This window comes from Martes martes, assembly GCF_963455335.1.
Source record: "Martes martes genome assembly, chromosome: 18".
NCBI classification, from domain to species: Eukaryota; Metazoa; Chordata; class Mammalia; order Carnivora; family Mustelidae; genus Martes; species Martes martes.
The window spans coordinates 29,563,129-29,582,998 of record NC_137906.1 but is presented as its reverse complement, the minus strand read 5'-3'; the positions used below and the strand labels follow the sequence as shown (position 1 = coordinate 29,582,998).

At 49.2% G+C, this 19,870-nt stretch overlaps 1 protein-coding gene across 1 annotated transcript; it reads right to left on the bottom strand.

The window, feature by feature from the left end:
* Nucleotides 1-1,139: 1,139 nt before the first annotated feature.
* PLA2G10 (phospholipase A2 group X) lies at nt 1,140-18,847 on the bottom strand. The gene is made up of 4 exons (XM_080830659.1): nt 18,707-18,847; nt 15,016-15,166; nt 13,255-13,361; nt 1,140-1,339 (listed from the first exon to the last, which is right to left on the bottom strand). Exons 1-4 carry the CDS (start codon nt 18,783-18,785, stop codon nt 1,197-1,199), a joined length of 480 nt encoding a protein of 159 aa, XP_080686785.1. The 5' UTR covers nt 18,786-18,847; the 3' UTR covers nt 1,140-1,196.
* Nucleotides 18,848-19,870: the final 1,023 nt, after the last annotated feature.

The following is a 19,870-nucleotide window of genomic DNA, read 5'->3' as shown; positions in this document are numbered from 1 at the left end:
TTTTCTCGGTAGTTAAAGGAGGGGCAAAAGTTTCTCTTGAGCCCGCAGGGTCTCTGCTGCCTTCAGCTCAAAATAATCTTCATACCAGAGTGGCCCATCTTGGTTGGGGTGGCCTGCCCTTGGGCACGACACTGGGTTAAGGAACAATGAAAAGGGGGGTGGTGGGATGTGGCAAAGATTTATTCACTAGCATCCTCGTCGCGTCAATAATCAATAAAAACTGGGAATATCACCAGTCTCCAAAAGTGGGTATTCTATAAGACAGTATGTAGTACAGTTACTTAAAATGAAGTTTCCAAAGGTTTTTTTAATGACATGGGGGGGAAACAAAATCCTATGCTATGGTGTCAATGGCATTTTTAAGTATCACAAAACTGATAATAGCACACAGAGATGCTGAAAGTGGTTATTCTGGATTGTAGGAATAAGAGTGATTCCCCCCCCCCCTTTATATTTGTCTTTATTTTCCTTTATCTTTTTAAGCATTGAGGATATACTACTTCTGTAACCAGGAAATTTAACCGTTAGGTGGAGTGGGATGGAGAATTCATTCTTAAGCTCATAACTACCAAACTGGACTTCACAGAGGCAGGCATCTTTTTTTTTTTTTCCCCTTAGGATTTTATTTATTTGAGAGAGAGAGAGACAGAGAAAGCATGAGCAGGAGGAAGGAGCAGAGGGAAAGAGAGAAGCAGGCTCCTCGCAGAGCCGAGAGCCCAACCCAGGGCTCGATCCCAGGACCCTGAGATCATGATCTGAGTAGACGGCAGACAGATAACCAACTGAGCCCCCCCAGGCGCCCCAGGAATGGACGTCCTGTTTACTGCCTCATCCAGGAACAGAGGACAAGGCCAGGCACATGGTGGGGGTTCATTCATGTGGCCCACCCGCTATCGGGAGCAGATTAGAGCACAAAGCTCAGCCCTTTTCATAAAGGGCGAACCTCAAAAATGGTACCAAACCCAATACAGCCTATAGGCATCGTTGTGGTTTTATAAAATAAGCACAGGACTTTTGACCTTAAACTGGAAGCCACACAGCCTTCAGCCCCAAGTTCCGGGAGAGAAAGCAAACACGGGTTGCAGCTTTCACACTTGGCCTCCGTTCCCTCCTGCAAAGAACTGAATGCAGCTGCTGTTGATGACTGAAAAAAGTGTTTATTTCCTTATGCGAAAGAACATTCCAAGTTAGGCTAGTCAGTCACACTGGGGCGAGTCCTTCTCACATAAGAGCCGGGGGTAGAATAAGTACTTTAAGTTGTAGTTAGTCTGGGCTAGGCAGTAAGCAATCTCCTTGTCACACTTGCACAAGAGCTCCTGGCATTTGTTCTCCGTGGGTCCTGGAAGAAGTGGGGAAACTGAGTTAGAGCAGGGCCTCGCAGACACCTGACAATAAACACTAGGGAAGCCAGGAAGCGGGAGGCTGGAAGGGTCCTAAGTTGCATCTCAGTGCGGCTTGGCAATTCATGCGATCTCCGTCCTGGCAACTTGGGGAGGGGGGCGACGTTGGCCCTCGTTTATGGAAAAGGAAACTGAAGTTGCCAGGGAAGTGTTTTCAGATGGAAAAGTCCAGAGTCCGTGCGACCTTCCGGCTTCTCCGCATCAGTGTTACACTCTATCCCCCGAGGATCTGTGCGGAGGAGCAGTAGGTGCCTGCAGTGCCCGCTCTGCTACTTCCTAGCCCCCGGGGTGATCGTGCCGTCCAAGCCCAGTCCTCACTGGAAACGGGGGTTACAGAGAACCCCGTGTAGGGCGCCCAGCAGGGGCTTGGCAAGGGACAAGCACTCAGTCAAGGTTGGCTCCACCTTCGTCTTTCTGCCTTCCTTCTCCACGTCTCTCCCCCAGGCTCCTTCAAGAGGGTCCCATCTTTCCCTTCCAGCCCGAGCCTGCCTTCTGGAGACGCAGAGGCTACCACTCCAAGGTCAGTCTCCTTGCGCCTTGGTAGTAGTTAGAAAGATTTCCTGATCTTCAAGGGCTGGCTTACTGATCGAGAAGGTATAATGCCTACAACAGCTTTGGAAATCCTGCCTAACCACGCCACCCAGTGCCTTTTAGTGTGGGCTTTTAATGATTCACGTACATGTAAATATAAAACCCACCCACTACCGAATCCTTCCAAATTCCCTCCAGAGGCACAGTGAAGCTCCAGCTTTGGAGTTGACCAGCTCGGTCATGGCTGCAGCAACTCTGTGCTTTAAACACATCACTTCAACCCTTCTAGGTGTTTGCTCAGGGCGACACAGGGACACTAACAGTCCCTGCTTCTAAGGGTTGCTGGGAGAAGGAAAAGACGCCCAGCGGTTAAAATGCAGGGCATACAGTGGACACTCCATGCCGTGGACACTCGGTAAGCTGGAGCGGACCTCCTTCCGCGGCCAGCTGCTCTTGAAGGATCCTCTCATGTTCCTTGTAGGGGTGCCTGGGTGGCTCAGTGGGTTAAGCATCAGCCTTCTGCTCAGGTTAGGATCTCAGGGTCCGGGGATCCAGTCCCGCATGGGACTCCCTGCTCACTGGGGTGTCTACTTCTCTCTCTCTCTCCTTCTCCCTCTGCCCCTCCCACCACCGGTCACGCACTCTCTCTCTCAAATAAACAAAAATAAAAAATTTTTAAAAATACTCCTTGGAGACCCTCACAAGGTAAAGCACGAGAGCTTCCCACACTCAGGTCTGTGGCAGCTTCAGCATCCTTCCTTTAAATCCCCTCATTTTTTAACAGTAAGTCAATTATTTAAATAAATAAATTATAATTTAATTATATTACATGGTATCAAATTCTAAAAAGAAAATTAAAAATAAATTCTATCCATGCCATAAATAGAAAACCAAAAATCTTATACCATAAATAGAAGAAACTGGTGGAAAAACAAACCAAGCGAAAACACAACAAAAACCGGTGGGAGTGAATTTGTAACACTAAAGGCTGGTTAGATGCTCTTGCCTACCTAAAGGCCGTAAGCCCCAAATCAGGGTGTCTTGGTTAAAAACGTAGATTAGCAAGTGCAAGAGAGGTTTAACCTCTCCAGCTGTCAGACCATCCCACAACCAAAGCTTCCTCCTTGCCCCAACTGGAAAAATTAACAGAAGACCAAAAGAGAACATCCTCGTCATGCAAATTCATCATGAAGCTTTCTACACGCTGGAAAACTACTGGAAGGGAGGACCCAGACGCAAACACTCCCAGATCCAAAAACCTGTGTCTAAACACTCTACAAGATGCCTCGGTTATAATCCGTTACATCGATAACAAGAAGTCAGGACGACGGGTGCCAGTGTGTGTTTTGTGCATTTCTGCAGAACCGGGAACTGAGCAAAAGGCTCCGTGGTCCCCATCTCGCCCAGCCTTCAGGGCTGTGCTACAGGCACCCCAAGCTTCCAGAGAGAAATCCAAGCTTCTGGAGGAGAAATCTAAGTCCATCTCACCCAATCACACCTCGTGACCTATCTGCAGGAAGGGAATGGGGCACGGACTCAGGGGACGCGCCCACACATACGATTCCTGTTTGTTACACAGGGTTCTTTAATAGGGTTTTAATGACATGAGAAACAGCATACGCTTCAGCAAAAAAATAAGGAGTACAAAACATACTGCCATATATTTTTTTTTACACCTGATCCTAGCCAAAAGGCCGAGAAGCGATGCCATATGTTTTTTTAATGATGCGCTTGAAAAAGACGGGAAAAACACCAGGAGGTTAGTCAAGGGGTTGTCTGTATAGTATCAATGGAAGTTTTGTTTCCCGTAAAGCTTGCATTTTATAATCTCAGAGGTTTCTACTTCGAGCCCTATGATACTTTCCAAACAGAAAAAGCAATCTCAAAATTTGAAGGATCGCTATTTCAAGGTGTAATTTAATATATCTGTTAGATTTAAAATGTCTGTACCACCTAGTCTCAGTACCAAAAAGAGGTGACCTATAGGGGCCATAGTGGCCTTCCTGCCCCCTCATAGTCACCAGGTTCCCCCTCTACTCCTTCCCAAGCATCTATAAATAAACACGATACACATTATTTTTTCAGTGCCCTTGCCATGTAAATTCTCCTTCAAGAAAAGTCCCCGAGGGGCGCCTGGGTGTCTCAGTCTGTTAAGCGTCCGCCTTCAGCTCAGTTCATGATCCCAGGGTCTTCGGATCGAGTCCCGCATCAGGCTCCTTGCTCAGCGGGGAGTCTGCTTCTCCCTCTGCCGGCTTGTGTTCTCTCTTTCTCTCTCACAAAATAAATAAAATATTACAAAAAAAAAAAAAAAAAAAAGGGAAAGTCCCTGAGCCAGCCCCCAAGCCCTTTCTGCATACAAATACTAGGGATGGCTCAAACTCACCATCAGACCCAGCGGTTCTAGGGCTCAATGCTACAGAACCTCACGCAGGTGCCCAAGGATTTATGAGCCAACACGGACTCTGCAAACATGGGCAGCAGTCGATGGGCAAGTGTTCAAAATAAAGTACCTTCATGTCCCAGACCAGTTGTTCTCAACCGTGGGCATTTGGCAATGTCTGGAGACATTTTGGGTCATTACATTGTGCGGGGGGTCCTGCTACTGGAGTCAAAATGTCAACAGTGTCAAGACTACAAAATTTTGCCATAGGTTACTATCTTGCTTTATTTTATTTATTTTTTTAAGATTTTATTTTTAAGTGATCTCTACACCTAACGTCGGGCTCGAACTCACAACCCTGAGATTAAGAGTCACAGGATCTACTGACCAAGTCAGCCAGGCGCCCCTTATTATCCTGCTAGAAAAGAATGAGGTTGACCCCTATGTTCCAAGATGTCTAAGACACGAAAAAATAGAATATAGGTAGTGAAAAAAATAGAATATAGGTAGTATGATCTGATATTATATGTACATATACGCATATGTGTGTGTGTGTGTGTGTGTGTATTTACACTGACATACAAATCTGGTAGAAGTGATGCCAAACTTAACAGAAACTAGTCAACTCCCGGGGTGCCGTGTCACTGTCTACATTAGAGTATTTCTTTTTTTTTTTTTTTTAAGATTTATTTATTTTAGAGTGAGCAAGTGGGGGAGGGGAAGCGGCAGGAGGAGAGGAAGAGAGAGGATCCTTGACCAGACTCCCTGCTGAGCACGGACCCTGCCATGGGCCTCGATCTCACGACACTGAGCCATGACTTGAGCTGAAACCAAGAGTTGGACGCTCAGCCAACTGAACCACGCAGGCGCCCCCTTTGCCTTACAGTATTTCCTTAGCGTTTGAGTTTTTCACAACAAACACGTGTTGGGTTTGAATGAGAACAAGCAGGCGAATGAATGGACAGATCAGATACATGATGATGGGTAGATAGATGGGTGACAGATAAAATAATGCATAAAAATCAATAACAGAACAAGACCATCCAGCAACAAGCCCTCTGCCTGTAGATCTCCCCTGGGCTGCCTCATGAGAGACGCAGGCACCCCTAGAGTGGCATGACCCCGCGGACACCCAAGAAAGGAGCCACCCTGAAGCTCCAGGGTGGTCTTACTCCCACAGAGCTGGCTGTCTAAGGTCAGGCTCGCTGGGATGAGTGCCCATGCCATCTCCTCTCCTCTCACCCACCCATCCGTATGTCTTCCCCAAGACTGCTACCCACAGCCTCATAACCAGTGCCTGGCTTCCATCCTTGCTCCTTCCATGATATGCTCCACACCACAGTCAGAGGAGTTCAGTTAAAATGCAAATCAGATCATGTCCTTCCTCCATTCAAAACCCTGGCTCCCCATCTGAGTGGAATGCTCTCAACGTTGTGTACAATCCCAACCCTATCACACTGACATCATCACCCTCCACTCTCATCTAAATGACTCTGCCCCAGCCTCACCATCCTCCTTGAGCTTCCTGGACCACCCAGATATTCCTTCCTGCCTCAGGGCCTTTGCACTGGCTATTCCTACCACCTTTTTGCTTGGCCCCTCTCACATTCCCCAGGTCTCTGTTTCAATGGCATCTTATCACTGTTTCTCTGGCCCCAGGCCATTCTATATAAAAGAGTATCCCTGACTCTGCTCCCCTGCACTTTTTATCGAGGCAAAATACCCAAAACAAAATTTACCATTTTAACATGCACAAGTCAGCGGCATTTAGTACCTTCACAACGTTGTGCAACCATCACTCCTATCTAATATAGCCAAAATAGTTCTATCATTCCCAAAGAAACTTCATACCCATTAAGAAGTCACTCCCCATTACCCCTCACCTGAGTCCCACTGATCTCTCCGGGCAACCACTAACCTGCTTTCCATCTCTATGGATTTGCCCGTTCTGGACATTTCATAAAAATGGAGTCACACACTATGTGACCTTCTGCCAGAAGCCAGAGCTTTTTTCTCTTAGCCTCATATTCTCAAGATTGATCCCACTATAGATGAAGGTATGATGAAGGTGACCTTCACCTCACATAGGTGAAGGTCTGATGCTTCATCTGGTTTTTTCCAACACAGTACTTACAGCAGCAAAGAGCACAGACACTATGTCCCACCCTCCTCCCTTTAGACTACAGAACCTTGCTCTCCGTCTTGCCAAAAGCCTGGCATGGGGCCGGGCACAGAATAGATTCTCAATAATACGTGCTGGGAGAATGACAGGAAAGCTGTACACCATTTCCAATCCTCATACAAACCCGGCATCTAAATTTCGTTACTCTCATTTTAAGGATGAGGAAAGCAGAGCTCAGAGGGATTCCGTAACTTGTCCAAGATCACAGCACTAAGCAGCGGGCGAGCCAGGATTCCAGCCTCAGATCAGCGGCTCTAATACCTGTACCCGCCTTGCACTCCAACCCTTCTCCCTGCACAAAAGAGTGTCTGTCTGTCTGTTTGTTTGGGAGAGACAGAGAGTGAAGGAGCGGGGAGCGGGGAGCAGAGGGAGAGAGAGAATCTCAGGCAGGCACCTCGCTCAGCACGTTGCCCGATCCGAGCTCGATCCCACGACCCTGAGATTATGACCTGAGCTGAAATCAAGCCCCGTATTCTTAACTGACTGAGCCCTCCAGGCACCCCAGAAAGTTTCTTTCAAAAGCAAGACGTGGTCTCCCCCTACTCCATAGCCTCAGGAACACAACTGCCTCGTGTTACTCAAGAAAAATAAAAGCTTAAAAGGAAAAAACAGCCCCCAAGGATTAAGCTTAAAATAAAGGTCTGCCAGTAAATATTACCGTAGGCTTTAAAATTTTTTTAATATATTTAAGTCAGGTCCATAAGTGGAAAATGGGGCGACACCTGTAATTAGGTAAACAGCTATGTTCGGAGTATCTCCAAACAGAAGAAGAGAATATTTTTAGCCAAAGACAAATGCAGAAGAGATATTTTGGTTCTTTTCATTCGGTTCAGGGCGGGCGGTTCTGTAAACAGGCATGAGCTCCACCAGCAGACACACCAAAAACCAGTTTACAGACATCGCTTTCACGTGCTTAGCGGCAAGGGGACCATGCGGGTTGAAGGGAGAAGGGAGAGAACTTTAACCCATTTCCCAGTCAAGCCCCGTTTCACCTCCTCTCTGCCCACCCTGGGGCTGGGCAGTCTGGGGACAGTCTGTGGACAGGGAGGTGTGCCCCGGAGAGGGCACATGACCACCACATTAAGTGAGTCCCTTCTTTCCCTGAGCTGCTTTCAGTTCCCCGGGCTTGAAATAAGAGGGCTGGACAAGTCAATGTCTGGGATACTTTCGGTCCTAAACGTTGATATTATGTCTCCGTATTAATTCAGCTTTGCTCTTACACCAACTGCTACTTCATGCAAAGGAGATACAGCTAAGAGTCCACAAATCTCTAAGACCATCCTTCCAGTAACCCTTATATTGGCTTCCTTCCGTGCACATCAGGAGTAGCGGATTTAATGGAAAGTCATGCCAGATCCTCCGTTCTCTCTAATGGAGGTAGTGGAGGTCAGAGAGAGGTTCAGATCAGGTTGACAGCTGGAGGAGAAGGGAAGGGAAAGAGTAACAACCCAGTCCCATCTGTTTATTGTGTTATAAACCCCTTTTTCATCTTTGTAACACCCATCTTCCAGGTAAGGAAACTGAGGCACAGGGAAGTCATCCATCGAGGGCCATGTGACTCTCAACAAGGGTACCAAGACTATTCAGTGGGGCAAAATGAGTCTCAAATGGTGCTAGAACAACTGGATATACACATGCAAAAGCATTAAGTTGGATCCCTACCTCACACTATGTACAAACACTAACTCAAAGTGGATCAATGACCTAAATGTAAGAGTTCAGGGGCACCTGGGTGGCTTGGTTGGATAAGCATCTGCCTTCAGCTCAGGTCATGATCCCTGGGTCCTGGGATCAAGCTCTGCACTGGGCTCCCTGCTCAGCAGGGAGACTGCTTCTCCCTCACCTGTTCTCTCTGCTTGTTCTCTCTCTCTCTCTCTCTGTCAAATAAATAAATAAAATCTTTTAAAAAACAAATAAGATAAATATAAGAGTTCAAATTATAAACCGTTAGAAGAAAAAGGAGTAAGTTTTCATGACGTAGGATCTGACAGTGGATTCTTAGGACACCAAAAACACAATCAACAAAAGACAAAACAGATATGTGCATCCAAGATGTTATCAATAAAATGCAAAGACAACCTACAAAACGGGAGAAAACATTTGCAAATCGCCAATCTGATAAGGGTCTAGGATCCAAAATATATAAAGAACTCTTATCACACAATAACAAAAAGACAACCCAATTAAAATTGTGCAACCTGGTGGTCTCAGTCGATAGAGTCGATAGAGGGACTCTCAACCTCAGGGCTATGAGTTCAAGCCCCATGTCAGGTGTAGAGATCACTTAAAAATAAAAACGTTTAAAACATATGAACAAATAAGTAAAAAAATAAAAATGAGTAGAAGACTTGAATAGACATTCCTCCAAAGAAAACAAGCACATGAAAAGATGCTTAACATCATTAGTCATTAGGGAAACGCAAACTCAAACCACGATGAGATACACTCAACACCCCCACTAAAAGCAAGGAAACAAAACAAACAGGAGATAACAAGTGTTGACAAAACTGTGGAGAAACTGTATCCCTCACACAAGGCTTATGAGAACATGAAGATGTGCGGCTTCGGTAAAAAAGTTTAATGGTTCCTCAGAAAGTAAAAAGAGAATTACCAGATGACCCAGCCATCCCACTCACAGTGATATCCCCCAAAGAAATGGAAACAGTGCTCAAACAAATACTCTCTCACAAATGTTCAGAGTAGCACTGTTTCCGGCCCTCAGCAGGTGCAAAAAACCCCAGTATAAACAGTGTGGTCTATCCCTACAAAGGGAATGCTACTCAGCCATAAAAAGGATTGACATTGAGGCGCCTGGGTGGCTCAGTGGGTTAAAGCCTCTGCCTTTGGCTCAGGTCATGATCTCGGGGTCCTGGGATCGAGCCCTGCATCGGGCTCTCTGCTCAGCAGGGAGCCTGCTTCTCCCCCACCCCCGCACCTGCCTCTCTGCCTACTTGTGATCTCTGTCTCTCAAATAAATAAATAAAATCTTAAAAAAAAAAAAAAAAGGAATGATGTTCAACTGTGTGATACCACATGGATGAACTTTGAAAATAGGATGCTAAGTGAAAGAAGCCAGACACCGAAGGCCACAGATTGTATGAATTCATTTATAGGAAATATTATATATATTTCATTTATGTGAATTATATACATAATGTTATATATAATATATTCTGTTATTATATTATATGTAATATAATATATGTAATATATATAATATACAGTTATATATTATAGTTCTATATTATATACATTATATATTATATATAGTTATATATTATATATTATAGTTATATAGTTATATATTATATTACATATAATAACACAATAAATGATATCCTGTTATATATTTATTATATATAATCATAGAATTCAGTTGAGATATATATTATATATAATAACAGAATTCAATACACATATGTGTGTATATAAAATTAGAATTGGTAGATCCATAGAGATGGAAAACAAATTTGGTTGCCAGGTGTTGACGGAAGGGGGAAGGAGGACTGACTGCTTAGTGGGGTTCTTTTGAGGGAGAGGGTGGGGTTGGAAGAAAATCTTTTGGAGCTAGACAGAGGTGGTGGATGACATTATGGATGTATTAAATATCACTGAAGTTTATACTGTAAATGTTTAATGTTGCATTATGTTTATCTCTATTAAAACTAAGAAAGAAAGAAAAAGTTACGGGACCAGTTTCTGGGTCAGCAGCCTTACCTACCTAGTACCTGTACTATTACTTCCTATACTTACTTGTTTTGTAAGATTTTTTTTAAAGATTTATTTATTTATTTATTTATTTGCGAGAGAGTGAGAGCACGAGAGGGGAGAAGGTCAGAGGGAGAAGCAGACTCCCCTTGGAGCTGGGAGCCCAATGTGGGACTCGATCCCGGGACTACAGGATCATGACCTGAGCGGGCGGCAGTCGCTTAACCAACTGAGCCACCCAGGTGCCCTAATACTTTTATTTTTAAGTAATCTTCACACCCAATGTGGGGCTCAAACTCACGACCCCAGATCAAGAGTCACATGCTTCACCAACTGAGCTAGCCAAATGCCTCATTACTTCCTTTTCTTTTTCTTTTTTTTTTTTTTTTAAGAGAGAGCAAGTGTGCACCTATGAGTGGAGGAGGGGCAGAGAGAGAGAGGGAGAGGGAGCGAGAGAATCCCAAGCAGGGATTCACAGGGATTCACTCCACAACCAGCATGCGGAGCCAGACATAGGGCTCGATCCCACAAACCTGAGACCACAACCTAAGCCAAAATCAAGAGTTGGATGTTCAACCAACTGAGCCAACCAAGCACCCTATTTCCTATTTTTAAAATGGATTCAGCTTTTTTTACTTATTTGAAAGGAACCTATACGTGGAAAATACCATCCATCAGAAGGTAATTTTTGTTTTTAAGATTTTATGTATTTATTTGACAGAGAGAGACACAGCGAGAGAGAGAACACAAGCAGGGGGACTAGGAGAAGGGAAGCAGGCTTCCCGCCGAGCAGAGAGCCCGATGCGGGGCTTGATCTCAGGACCTGAGCTAAAGGCAGACACTTAACCAACTGAGGCACCCAGGCACTCCAACACTTAAAATTTTTAATTGCTGTTTTATTTTTCTTTTAACTTCCAGAATGGCTGGCCACGTAAACTGTACAATGAAGTTAGGATGGATTTTGATAAAATTTTCTTATTAAATACATGCTGCTTGCTGGTAAAGACAGATAAATGGGTAGGTAGATAACGAGATAAATAAGAAGAATTTTTTTTTTTATGGCAGAATTCAGTTGATGAACGGAAGTGTTCTTGGATCTAAGCCTGCTCTCTCTGTTAAAAAAAAAACAAAATCATCAGGTGTTCCAGGGATGTTAAAGCTAAACTAGCACAGAACTGAGACTTTCTCCTCCACAGTTAGAAGGATTAAAAGAGAGGTTAAGCATCTGCCTTCAGCTCGGGTCCTAATGTTGGGATCTGGGGACTGAGTCCAACATCTGGCTCCCTGCTCAGTGAGGGAGTCTGCTCCTCCCTCTCCCTCTGGCCCTCTCCCTGACTTCTGCTTTTGCTCTAACCTTCTTCTCTCAAATAAATAAATAAAATCTTAAAAAAAAGAAGTATTTATTTTCCATAACCATATGAAGATCACAAGGGAAGTGAAATATGGTAATTGTCACTTGGCGTCAATGTGAGGCAATAGGGCATGGTGGGGACTGGGGCAGATGGGAGAGAGAGGCCCTGCCTGTAACTGGCAGCCCCTCTAAGCTCCAGCCAATGGTTGCTACCGGGTCTGATGCTATTGGAGCTCCCAATTTTTTTTTTTTAAGAAAACTGGACATTCAGAAATTCAGATTTTTTCATGTGACCTATTTTGATTTTTCAAATACTGGCCCAAACTACTTTTCTAAACACTGTGCAGGTGAAGCAAGACATCTGCAGGACAAACATGGCCCAGGGGACACCAACCTGCCCTATTTTGAGAGATGAGGGCCCAGCGTTCCAGAGAGAGGAAGGGGTTCTCCTGGGGTCCCCAAATGGTAAGTGGTAGGATGTCTCTAGAACACGGGCTTGTTCCACTGGCTCAGCCTTAGGGAAGAAAGGCCAGTGAAATGAACACTCATATTACAAGCTAAGTCCAAGTTCTACATCCCCCTCCCCCCCCCCACACTCACTAGGTGGGCCCCCAGCCCCAGCCCATGGCCTCTGGTCCTCCTAGTGCAGGACATTTGGGACTAGAGCCCCAGAACCATGGTGCAGGGGGCATCATCAAACCACTCCAGGGCAGAACTGGCCTCCACCTTGAGAGGATCACACGCTGGGGCATGGGGGCAGGTGGGACACAGACACAGGCCCTTCTCACCAAGCTCTTTCCTTTCATTTTCTTTTGGTTCCTAACATTCTGTTGCAGAAAATTCCAAACACAGAGAAAAGCGGAATGAACCACGGAGAACATGTGTACACCTGCCTCGCCGCGTCTACCGCTGACACTCCGCTTCACCTGTCCTCCCTCCGTCTGCCCACCCACCCGTCCATCTGTCCACCTTTTCATTTTCATTCGTTCTGATGCCTGTCAGAGTAATTGGCAGAGATCGGGAACGTCACCCTTACACAGCTCAGACCGTGCATTCCTTTTCTTTCTAAGCTTTGACGCAAAAGTAATTCATGAAGACATTCTCTTTGTAAAGGAAGAGACACGTTACGGGAACGGGAACTTGCCTTCCGCCGCCCCTGCCTCAGTCCGATCCCGTGTCTGGGGATGACCACAGCCCCCTGCAGCGTGCGGTATCTCTACATACCTTTTTCTGAGCTTTGCAAGTATCTGCAGGTCTCCGTGGGAAGTAAGCATGCTACTACGTTGCAAGCTTCTTCTTCTTTTTTTTTAAACAGAAATGGTGCTTTGCTGGATACGTCACCCTGCGGTTTGCTTTTCCGCTCAACACTTTCTCGTGTCAGCCTGAGGTTCTACCTTATCCCTTTCTCTGGGCTGCAGAGTCGTCCACAGTAAGAACACATCACGGGTTTATCTACCCACACCCCCAGCTGATGGACATCGAGGTCGGTTATACCTGGTGTCCTTTCCTTTTTGGCTTTTGTCCTGATTTCTTTGTCTATTTCTCTAAGTGCTCTGTGTTAAAAATCACTTAGAGTAGATAACCCTCTGGTGGGGGGGGGGGGGTGGTCCCTGCAGGGCTGGGAGAGGTGGTGAGTTCCTGCAGCCAGGATGATGCCCTGGGCCGCTGGGGGAGGGAGGTGCGGGCCCTGCTGGGGACTCACCGCACACGATGCTCTGATTGACACACTGCCAGGAGTAGCGCTCAATCTTGGGTCTGCAGCCAGCCTGCTCAGCCTTCGTGTAGCAGCAGTCGTGCTGGTGACAACACCTGTGGATGGCAGACAGGCAGACCATCAGGTGGGTGGAGGAACGGACCATGGGTAAGTGGGGACACACAGGGAGCCAGCATCTTCTCGTCTAAGCTGGGTCCCCGAGAATCCCCACCTCCCAGGGAAGTAATTTTGCTGACCCCAGTGTGTGGGGTCCCCTGCCCCCTGCCAGCCTCATTCTGTGTCTCTGAGCTCCAGCACACCTGCCTCCTTCTGATGCCAGGAATGAGCAGAGTCCCACCTGCCTCCTGACTTTGACTTTGCGTGGGACCTGCCCTCTGCCTGGGGCAGCTTCCTGTCCATCCTTCCTCCCTCCAGATCTCAGCCCCAGAACCAACCCCAATCCCAAGATGTCACCCAGCTCCCAATCTCCCCAGTCTATGACGGTCTCCTGATAACATCCTCTCATAAAACTGGGTTCCTTCCCTCCAGGGCAGGTTACGACGAGACTCTCATTTTAGGGACAAAACGGATGAGCTTCTGTTTTCCGTACTGGCCGGAGCTCTGTGCAGACAGGACCATTTCTGTCCCGCTCTCCACAGTGTCCCCAGTGTCCAGCCCAGTGTCAGCCACATAATAGGACATCAACCATAATAATAATAATGATAATTTGCTGTTGAGCAATTCTGAGAAACATCCACGAATGTCCCCAAACCTGCCCATCATTCATTCATTCACTGGCGCTGTCTCCATCCAGCCACTAGTCCCACTGTGTCCAGAGCCCTCAGTGGGACCGAGCAGGGAGAGGTCAGCCAGATGCCGCTCTGCTCTCAAGGAGCCCCCAGTCTGCTGATGGGGGCAGACCAGCCATCAGACACCACATCTGTGGTGAGAAGTGCTGAAAAATGGGAGGGGGACTCCCAGAGAGGGCAATGGCTGAGCTACATCTGGGAACTCCCAGAGAGGGCAATGGCTGAGCTACATCTGGGAGAATGTGTAGGAAGCAGACAGCAGACAGCCATGCTCGGGAACATTGGAAACACAAGACTAAGCAAAGACTTATCTGGGACAGTCAAATCCTCCAAGCCCGGGAAGAGACCCTCACCTTGTGCCCTCTGCCACCTCCTACTAGCTGTGTGGAAATGGGTGAGTGGCCATGCCTCCCAGAGCCTCCAGGGACAGCCCTCCTGCCAGCCTCTGAGGATAAAGGAAAGGAATTCACGGAAAGATCTACACCCACAGCCTTGCACAGAATGGGCATTTCACTCAGGGTGCAGAGATTAGGGGCATAAATCCAGCCAGGCTGTCCGGGTTCGGATCCCAGCCCCCACTCCTCACTGTCTCTGTGGCCTCAGACAAATTACTTAATCTCTCCTGCCTCAGTGTCCTCATCTCTGAAATGGGATTGTTGTGAGGACTGAGAGGGCTTCTCAGAACAGTTCCTGGTGCATAATAAGTCTGACCAACTTTATGTTATTTTTGCAGCCCAAGTAATTCATCCCAGGGCCAGGCTGGGGGGACAGCTGCCCGCCCCCTGGGGTTTGTCCTCATTGGTCACATCACCCAGAAGGCCCACTGTCTGCAAGGTTGTACCATGTGCTGGGATCGTGCTAGTCCAAACAGAAACCTCAGTTGTGGGTATTTCCTTAAATAAGCCTTAACTACCCCAGGCGGTGGGGGACCTTCTAAGCCCGGGCCCAAGCATGCACTCACCAGTCAATGGCGTCGCGGGGCTGGCCATGGCCTCCCAGACCACAGTAGCATCCATAGCTTATGTAGGACAGGGGGCTGCGGCTGCCAACACAGTTCATGGTCCCTGCCAGTTCTAGAAGCCCACGCCGGTGCACGTGTGACCTCTGGGAAGCTAGAGGGAAACAAAGGTCAGAGGCTGCAGGGCAGGGCTTGGGGAAGGGCTATAGTCTGAGAAGGGCTTGGATGACCGTTTGGGTTTGAATCGCAGATCTCCTACTTCCTCGCTGTGTGACCTCGGACAACTTACTCAACCTCTCTGGGCCTTGGTTTCCTCATTTATAAAATAGGGAGAATGAAATGCCATCATGCGTGTAAAGCCCCTGGCACATGACAAGCTCTAACTATTGTTAATGTCTTCAAGGCAGCCCTGAAAGAGAAAACAAATCACAGAGCCACAGCATCCAAACAATCACACCACTGGGCCTTTGCACAGGCTGGCCCCTCTTCCTGGAATGTCCTGATTTCCAGTCTCCTGCCCTCGTCTACTCCAGATGAAGTTAGACAGCTAGTTCCACATCAAATGTCTGTCCACTTGCCTGTGCTGGGCACTGGGCATCAGAGATGAGCTAAACAGGGTCCCTGCCACAAAGGAAGTCTCCCCTGCAGGGTCTTTCCTGTCTGTATGTCTCCCCTGCCCCCCCAACATGCCCCTCCAGACTTTGGGGCACGTCTTTTGTTTCTTCCTTTATTTTCACTGCCCAGGCATGGCTTCCTCCCACATAGAGAGGCCCTGAGGCTTGAGCCCAGCCACCTGTCTGGTTTCCCATGCAGCTCTGACACACAGCAGTACATAGCAGGAGGGACTGGACCCCCCACGTTTCACAGGTGAGGAAGAGGAGACTGAGGCACGAAGGACGACCCCCACAGTCACACAGCCAACAAGAACCTGATCTGACTGGGGGGTTCTCACCCAGGCTCTGACCTCCAGACCAGGGCACCTTCCTCTTCACCCAATAATGGCAAGGGAAGGAGGCCTGCCGGGTGACTGAGCTGAGAGGCACCAATGGGGCCACTGCTTGGGGTCAGGGACCTCTAAACCCACTGTGACCGGGACATCCGATGATCCCAAAGCAACTCCTCCTTCTGGTGAAGGCAACGAATGAGTCTGCTCTCTGGCATTGGTCGGTAAAACCAAACAGAGGGGCACCTGGGTGGCTCAGTGGGTTAAGCCTCTGCCTTCCGCTCAGGTCATGATCCCAGGGTCCTGGGATCGAGCCCCACATCGGGCTCTCTGTTCAGCGGGGAGCCTGCTTTCTCCTCTCTCTCTTTGCCTGCTTCTCTGCCTACTTGTGATCTCTGTCTGTGAAATAAATAAATAAATAATCTTTAAAGACAAAAACAAAAACAAAACCGAACAGAGCAGCAGTAAAGAGTGTGATCACTTGAACCTCACCCCATACCACGCTCCAAAATGGATGGGTGCCTCTTGTTGTCAACAGCATAGCCTCCTTGTCTTATGGGCAACTGTTATCCCATTTACAGATGGGGAGACTGAGGCTTAGAGAAGCACAGGGCTGGCGCGGCCCAGAGCAGAAATTCACACGGCAGCCTGCCGGATTCCTGGGTGTCCGTTCTCCGCCTCTCGGAGCCAGAGGAGCCAAGCCAGGTCTGTGCATTGTGTCTCACCTCTTTTCATCTAAAACAAGTTTTCAGGGCTGCATGGGTGGCTCAGTCGATTAAGCATCTGCCTTCGACTCGGGTCATGATCCCGGGGTCCTGGGATCCAGCCCCATGTTGTTGGGCTCTCTGCTTAATGGGAAGCCTGTTTCTCCCTCTCCCTCTGCCTGTCACTCTCCCTGCTCGTGTGCTCTCTCTCTCTCTCTCACTGTCAAATAAATGAAATCTTCCAAAAAAATTTTTTTAAAACAAGTTTTGATCACCCTGACTTTTTAGAAGAGTCCAGGCCAAAATTAAACCCATTGCTGTTTTTTTTTCTCGGTGGAAAGAGTACCATATTTGGGGGGGGGGGAATAGAGATGAATTAAATAGAGAGACAACATAGCAACCAGTTAAGTTTCTCCTTCCTCTCTGGGTGACCAGTCCTCACTCTCCCGGAACTGGCCAGGTGCGGCTCCCAGCTGCCCACACATCTGCCCAAAACCAACCCCCACCCCCAGCACCCAGCACCCACCACCGTGGCTCCCGCCACCGTCCAGATAAAGCTCGGGGGCCTCAGCCCAGAGGCCCTGCGTGAGCGGGCCCCTCCCACCTTCCCAGGTCCTCTCTCAGCACCCCCATGCAGACCCTGCTCATCATTAACTTCTCCTCCAGCCGGATTTCCCATCACAGACGCCCTGCAAGGCACATGCCCTCACCGCATGTTCACCAGGCTCACCTGTCACCTCATTCTATAATCAGCCTGGCCCCCAGGGGACTATAGGGGTCCTTACCACACTGTGCAGCTGTCTGCTTATGGAAGTGACTTTCTATTTATTTCTTTTAAAGATTTTATGTATTTATTTGACAGAGAGAGCGCACAAGCAGAGGGAGTGGCAGGCAGAGGGAGAGGGAGAAGCAGCCTCCCCCACTGAGCAGAGAGCCCAACGTGGGACTCGATCCTAAGACCGTCGGATCATGCCCTGAGCCGAAGGCAGGTGCCTAACCGACCCAGGCACCCCTGGGAGACCTTCTTGACTGGGAGCTCTTTGAGAGCAGATCTCTGCTGTGGACAGCTCCACACACTGGGCTTCTAGAAAAAGGTCCCTTGACCTCCGGACCCACCAAGCTCCACGGATCACTCCCCATCTGAGCATACCTGAAATGGCCCCAGTCCTAACTCCATGCCCCAAGCTGTCCCCTACTGCGACCTGACCACACTCTGGCCATCTCAGGGTCCTGGGCACAGCCCTCCAGAGAACCAAGGCACGGGGCAGCCGTCCAGCGCTGAGTTTGGAACCAAGGAAAACACTCCCTCCGTGCCAACTTAGGTGAGGTAGGTCATTCTGGGGTCTGTTTGCTCTGTCTGCCCGCGACAGCCTCTGCTTGGGAGTGCCAAGGCTGTCCAGGCGTCCCATGGGCCTGAGTGTGTGTGTGTGTGTGTGTCTCCATGTCGGGCTGTTCTGTATACCTGAGCTGTGTGTGTGTGTGTGTGTGTGTGTGTGTGTGTGTGTTCCCTCCAAGGTACCTTTGCTGTGTCCCTGTGCAAGCCTGTCCATGAACCCTACACCTGCCTGCCCAGGTGAGGCTGAAGGTGTTCCGTGCCTGCCTGTCTCCCTGCTCCTGGTGTATCCCTATATTTTCCTGTGAGTGGGTGTGTCTGTACACCCCAGAAACTGTCAGGTGCTGAGGAGACTTCTGCAAGGATGATGGCCAAGGGCAGTGAGAAAGTCACTTTAAGTTCTTCACCTGCCCCTCCCAGGTGAACCCCTGATGGCCCTACCTTAGACCTCAGCGACAGGTGGAGTGAAGGATGAGTTCACGGACCCCAGGCCCGCTGACTGGAGGGTGCCCCAGGGGGCGAGGGGACAGGGCTGGGGGACAGGCTTCCTGGAAACCTGGTTAAGGAATGCATCCGTGGGCCGGGAAAGGAGCGCTAGGAGCTCCTGGGGCCCCGGCGAGGGGAGGGGAGGAGGCTGAGGAGTTGGAGGGGCTGCAGAGGGACCGGAAGGCAGGACTCCCGGCTCCTCCGGGGCCGCACCCCTCCCTCACTCACCGGCGTGTCCGGGTCCCAGCAGCAGGAGGAGCAGCAGCAGAGGCAGCATTGCGGGCGGGCTCAGGGGCGGCGGACCCATCCGACGGCTGCAGGTGCCGGCCGCGGCGGCGGCGGGTGTCCTCTCGGAGCCCCGCACCCCCTCCCCGCTGCCCCGCCCGGCCCCGCCCCCGGCCTCACCCAGCCCCGGGGCCCCGCGGGCAGGCGGGGCGAGCGCTCCCGGACCTCCGCCGCCGGGCGCCCCCCCTCCTCCCCGAATGTGCAATGGGCGCGCCGGAGCGGAGGGAGAATCCGGCTCCAGATGGGTCGGACTGGGAACTGGGGAGAATGGCCGAGGGAGGACGCGGGTCGGTCAAGGAGGAAACGTGCCACAAAGGTGCTCCGTGGACGGTGTCACCTGCAGCACCCTCTCGGGGCTCACCTGGACGTCCGAAAGGAGCTCGACACTTGGGGGAGGGGGAGGAACTGACCTGGTCTTGAACATTTTAGTTTAGTTTAGTTTAGTTTTTTTAAGATTTTATTTTATTAAGTAATCTCTACACCCAGTATGGGGCTGGAACCTCCAACCCCAAGGTCACTCTACTGACTGAGCCAGGCAGGCGCCTCTTAAACATGTTAAACGCAGGAAACTTGGAGCTCCTGCTACCCCTCGGAATCAACCCTCTGCAGCCCCCACCCCCACCCCCACACCACCCTATTAGGGAAACTGAGGCGGTCAAAGATTGGCCCAAGACAGAGCTGGAATGGTGGGTGTTGGGGAGGGGGAGGTTGCAGAGGTGTGGAAGCAAAGCCCACACCCCATTGCCCTTCGGCCTCGGGCGGGCATCACTTCTGCATCTGCTTGTCTGCTCAAGGGCAGTAAGGCTGTGAAGGTCAAAGTGCCCCCGGGCGGTACAACAGAGCTGGAGCTCAGCATTGCAAAGAGATGTTTATGCTCCTTGGTCCCTGATGCAAGCCCTATCCAGCTTGTCAGCAATTTCTGTTGATTTTGAGTCGTAACTACTTCTGAGAGTGGAACCCCCAACCCTTCCCACCTCCACAGGAAAGCGCTGGCAGAGATAATAGTAACAAAGGTGATGTCATGGCTTACCAGCCATAGTGTGCTAAGGGCACCAGACATGTGATCTTATTACAACCTCAGACCCCCTGATGTCCCCATGTCACAGG

Coding starts and splice junctions, on each gene's coding strand:
- PLA2G10 (XM_080830659.1), bottom strand. CDS start 18,785: ATGGGTCCGCCGCCCCTGAGCCCGCCCGCAATGCTGCCTCTGCTGCTG. Junction 15,167..18,706: donor GCTGGGACCCGGACACGCCG/GTGAGTGAGGGA, acceptor GTTTCCCTCTAG/CTTCCCAGAGGTCACACGTG. Junction 13,362..15,015: donor CCCCGCGACGCCATTGACTG/GTGAGTGCATGC, acceptor TGCCATCCACAG/GTGTTGTCACCAGCACGACT.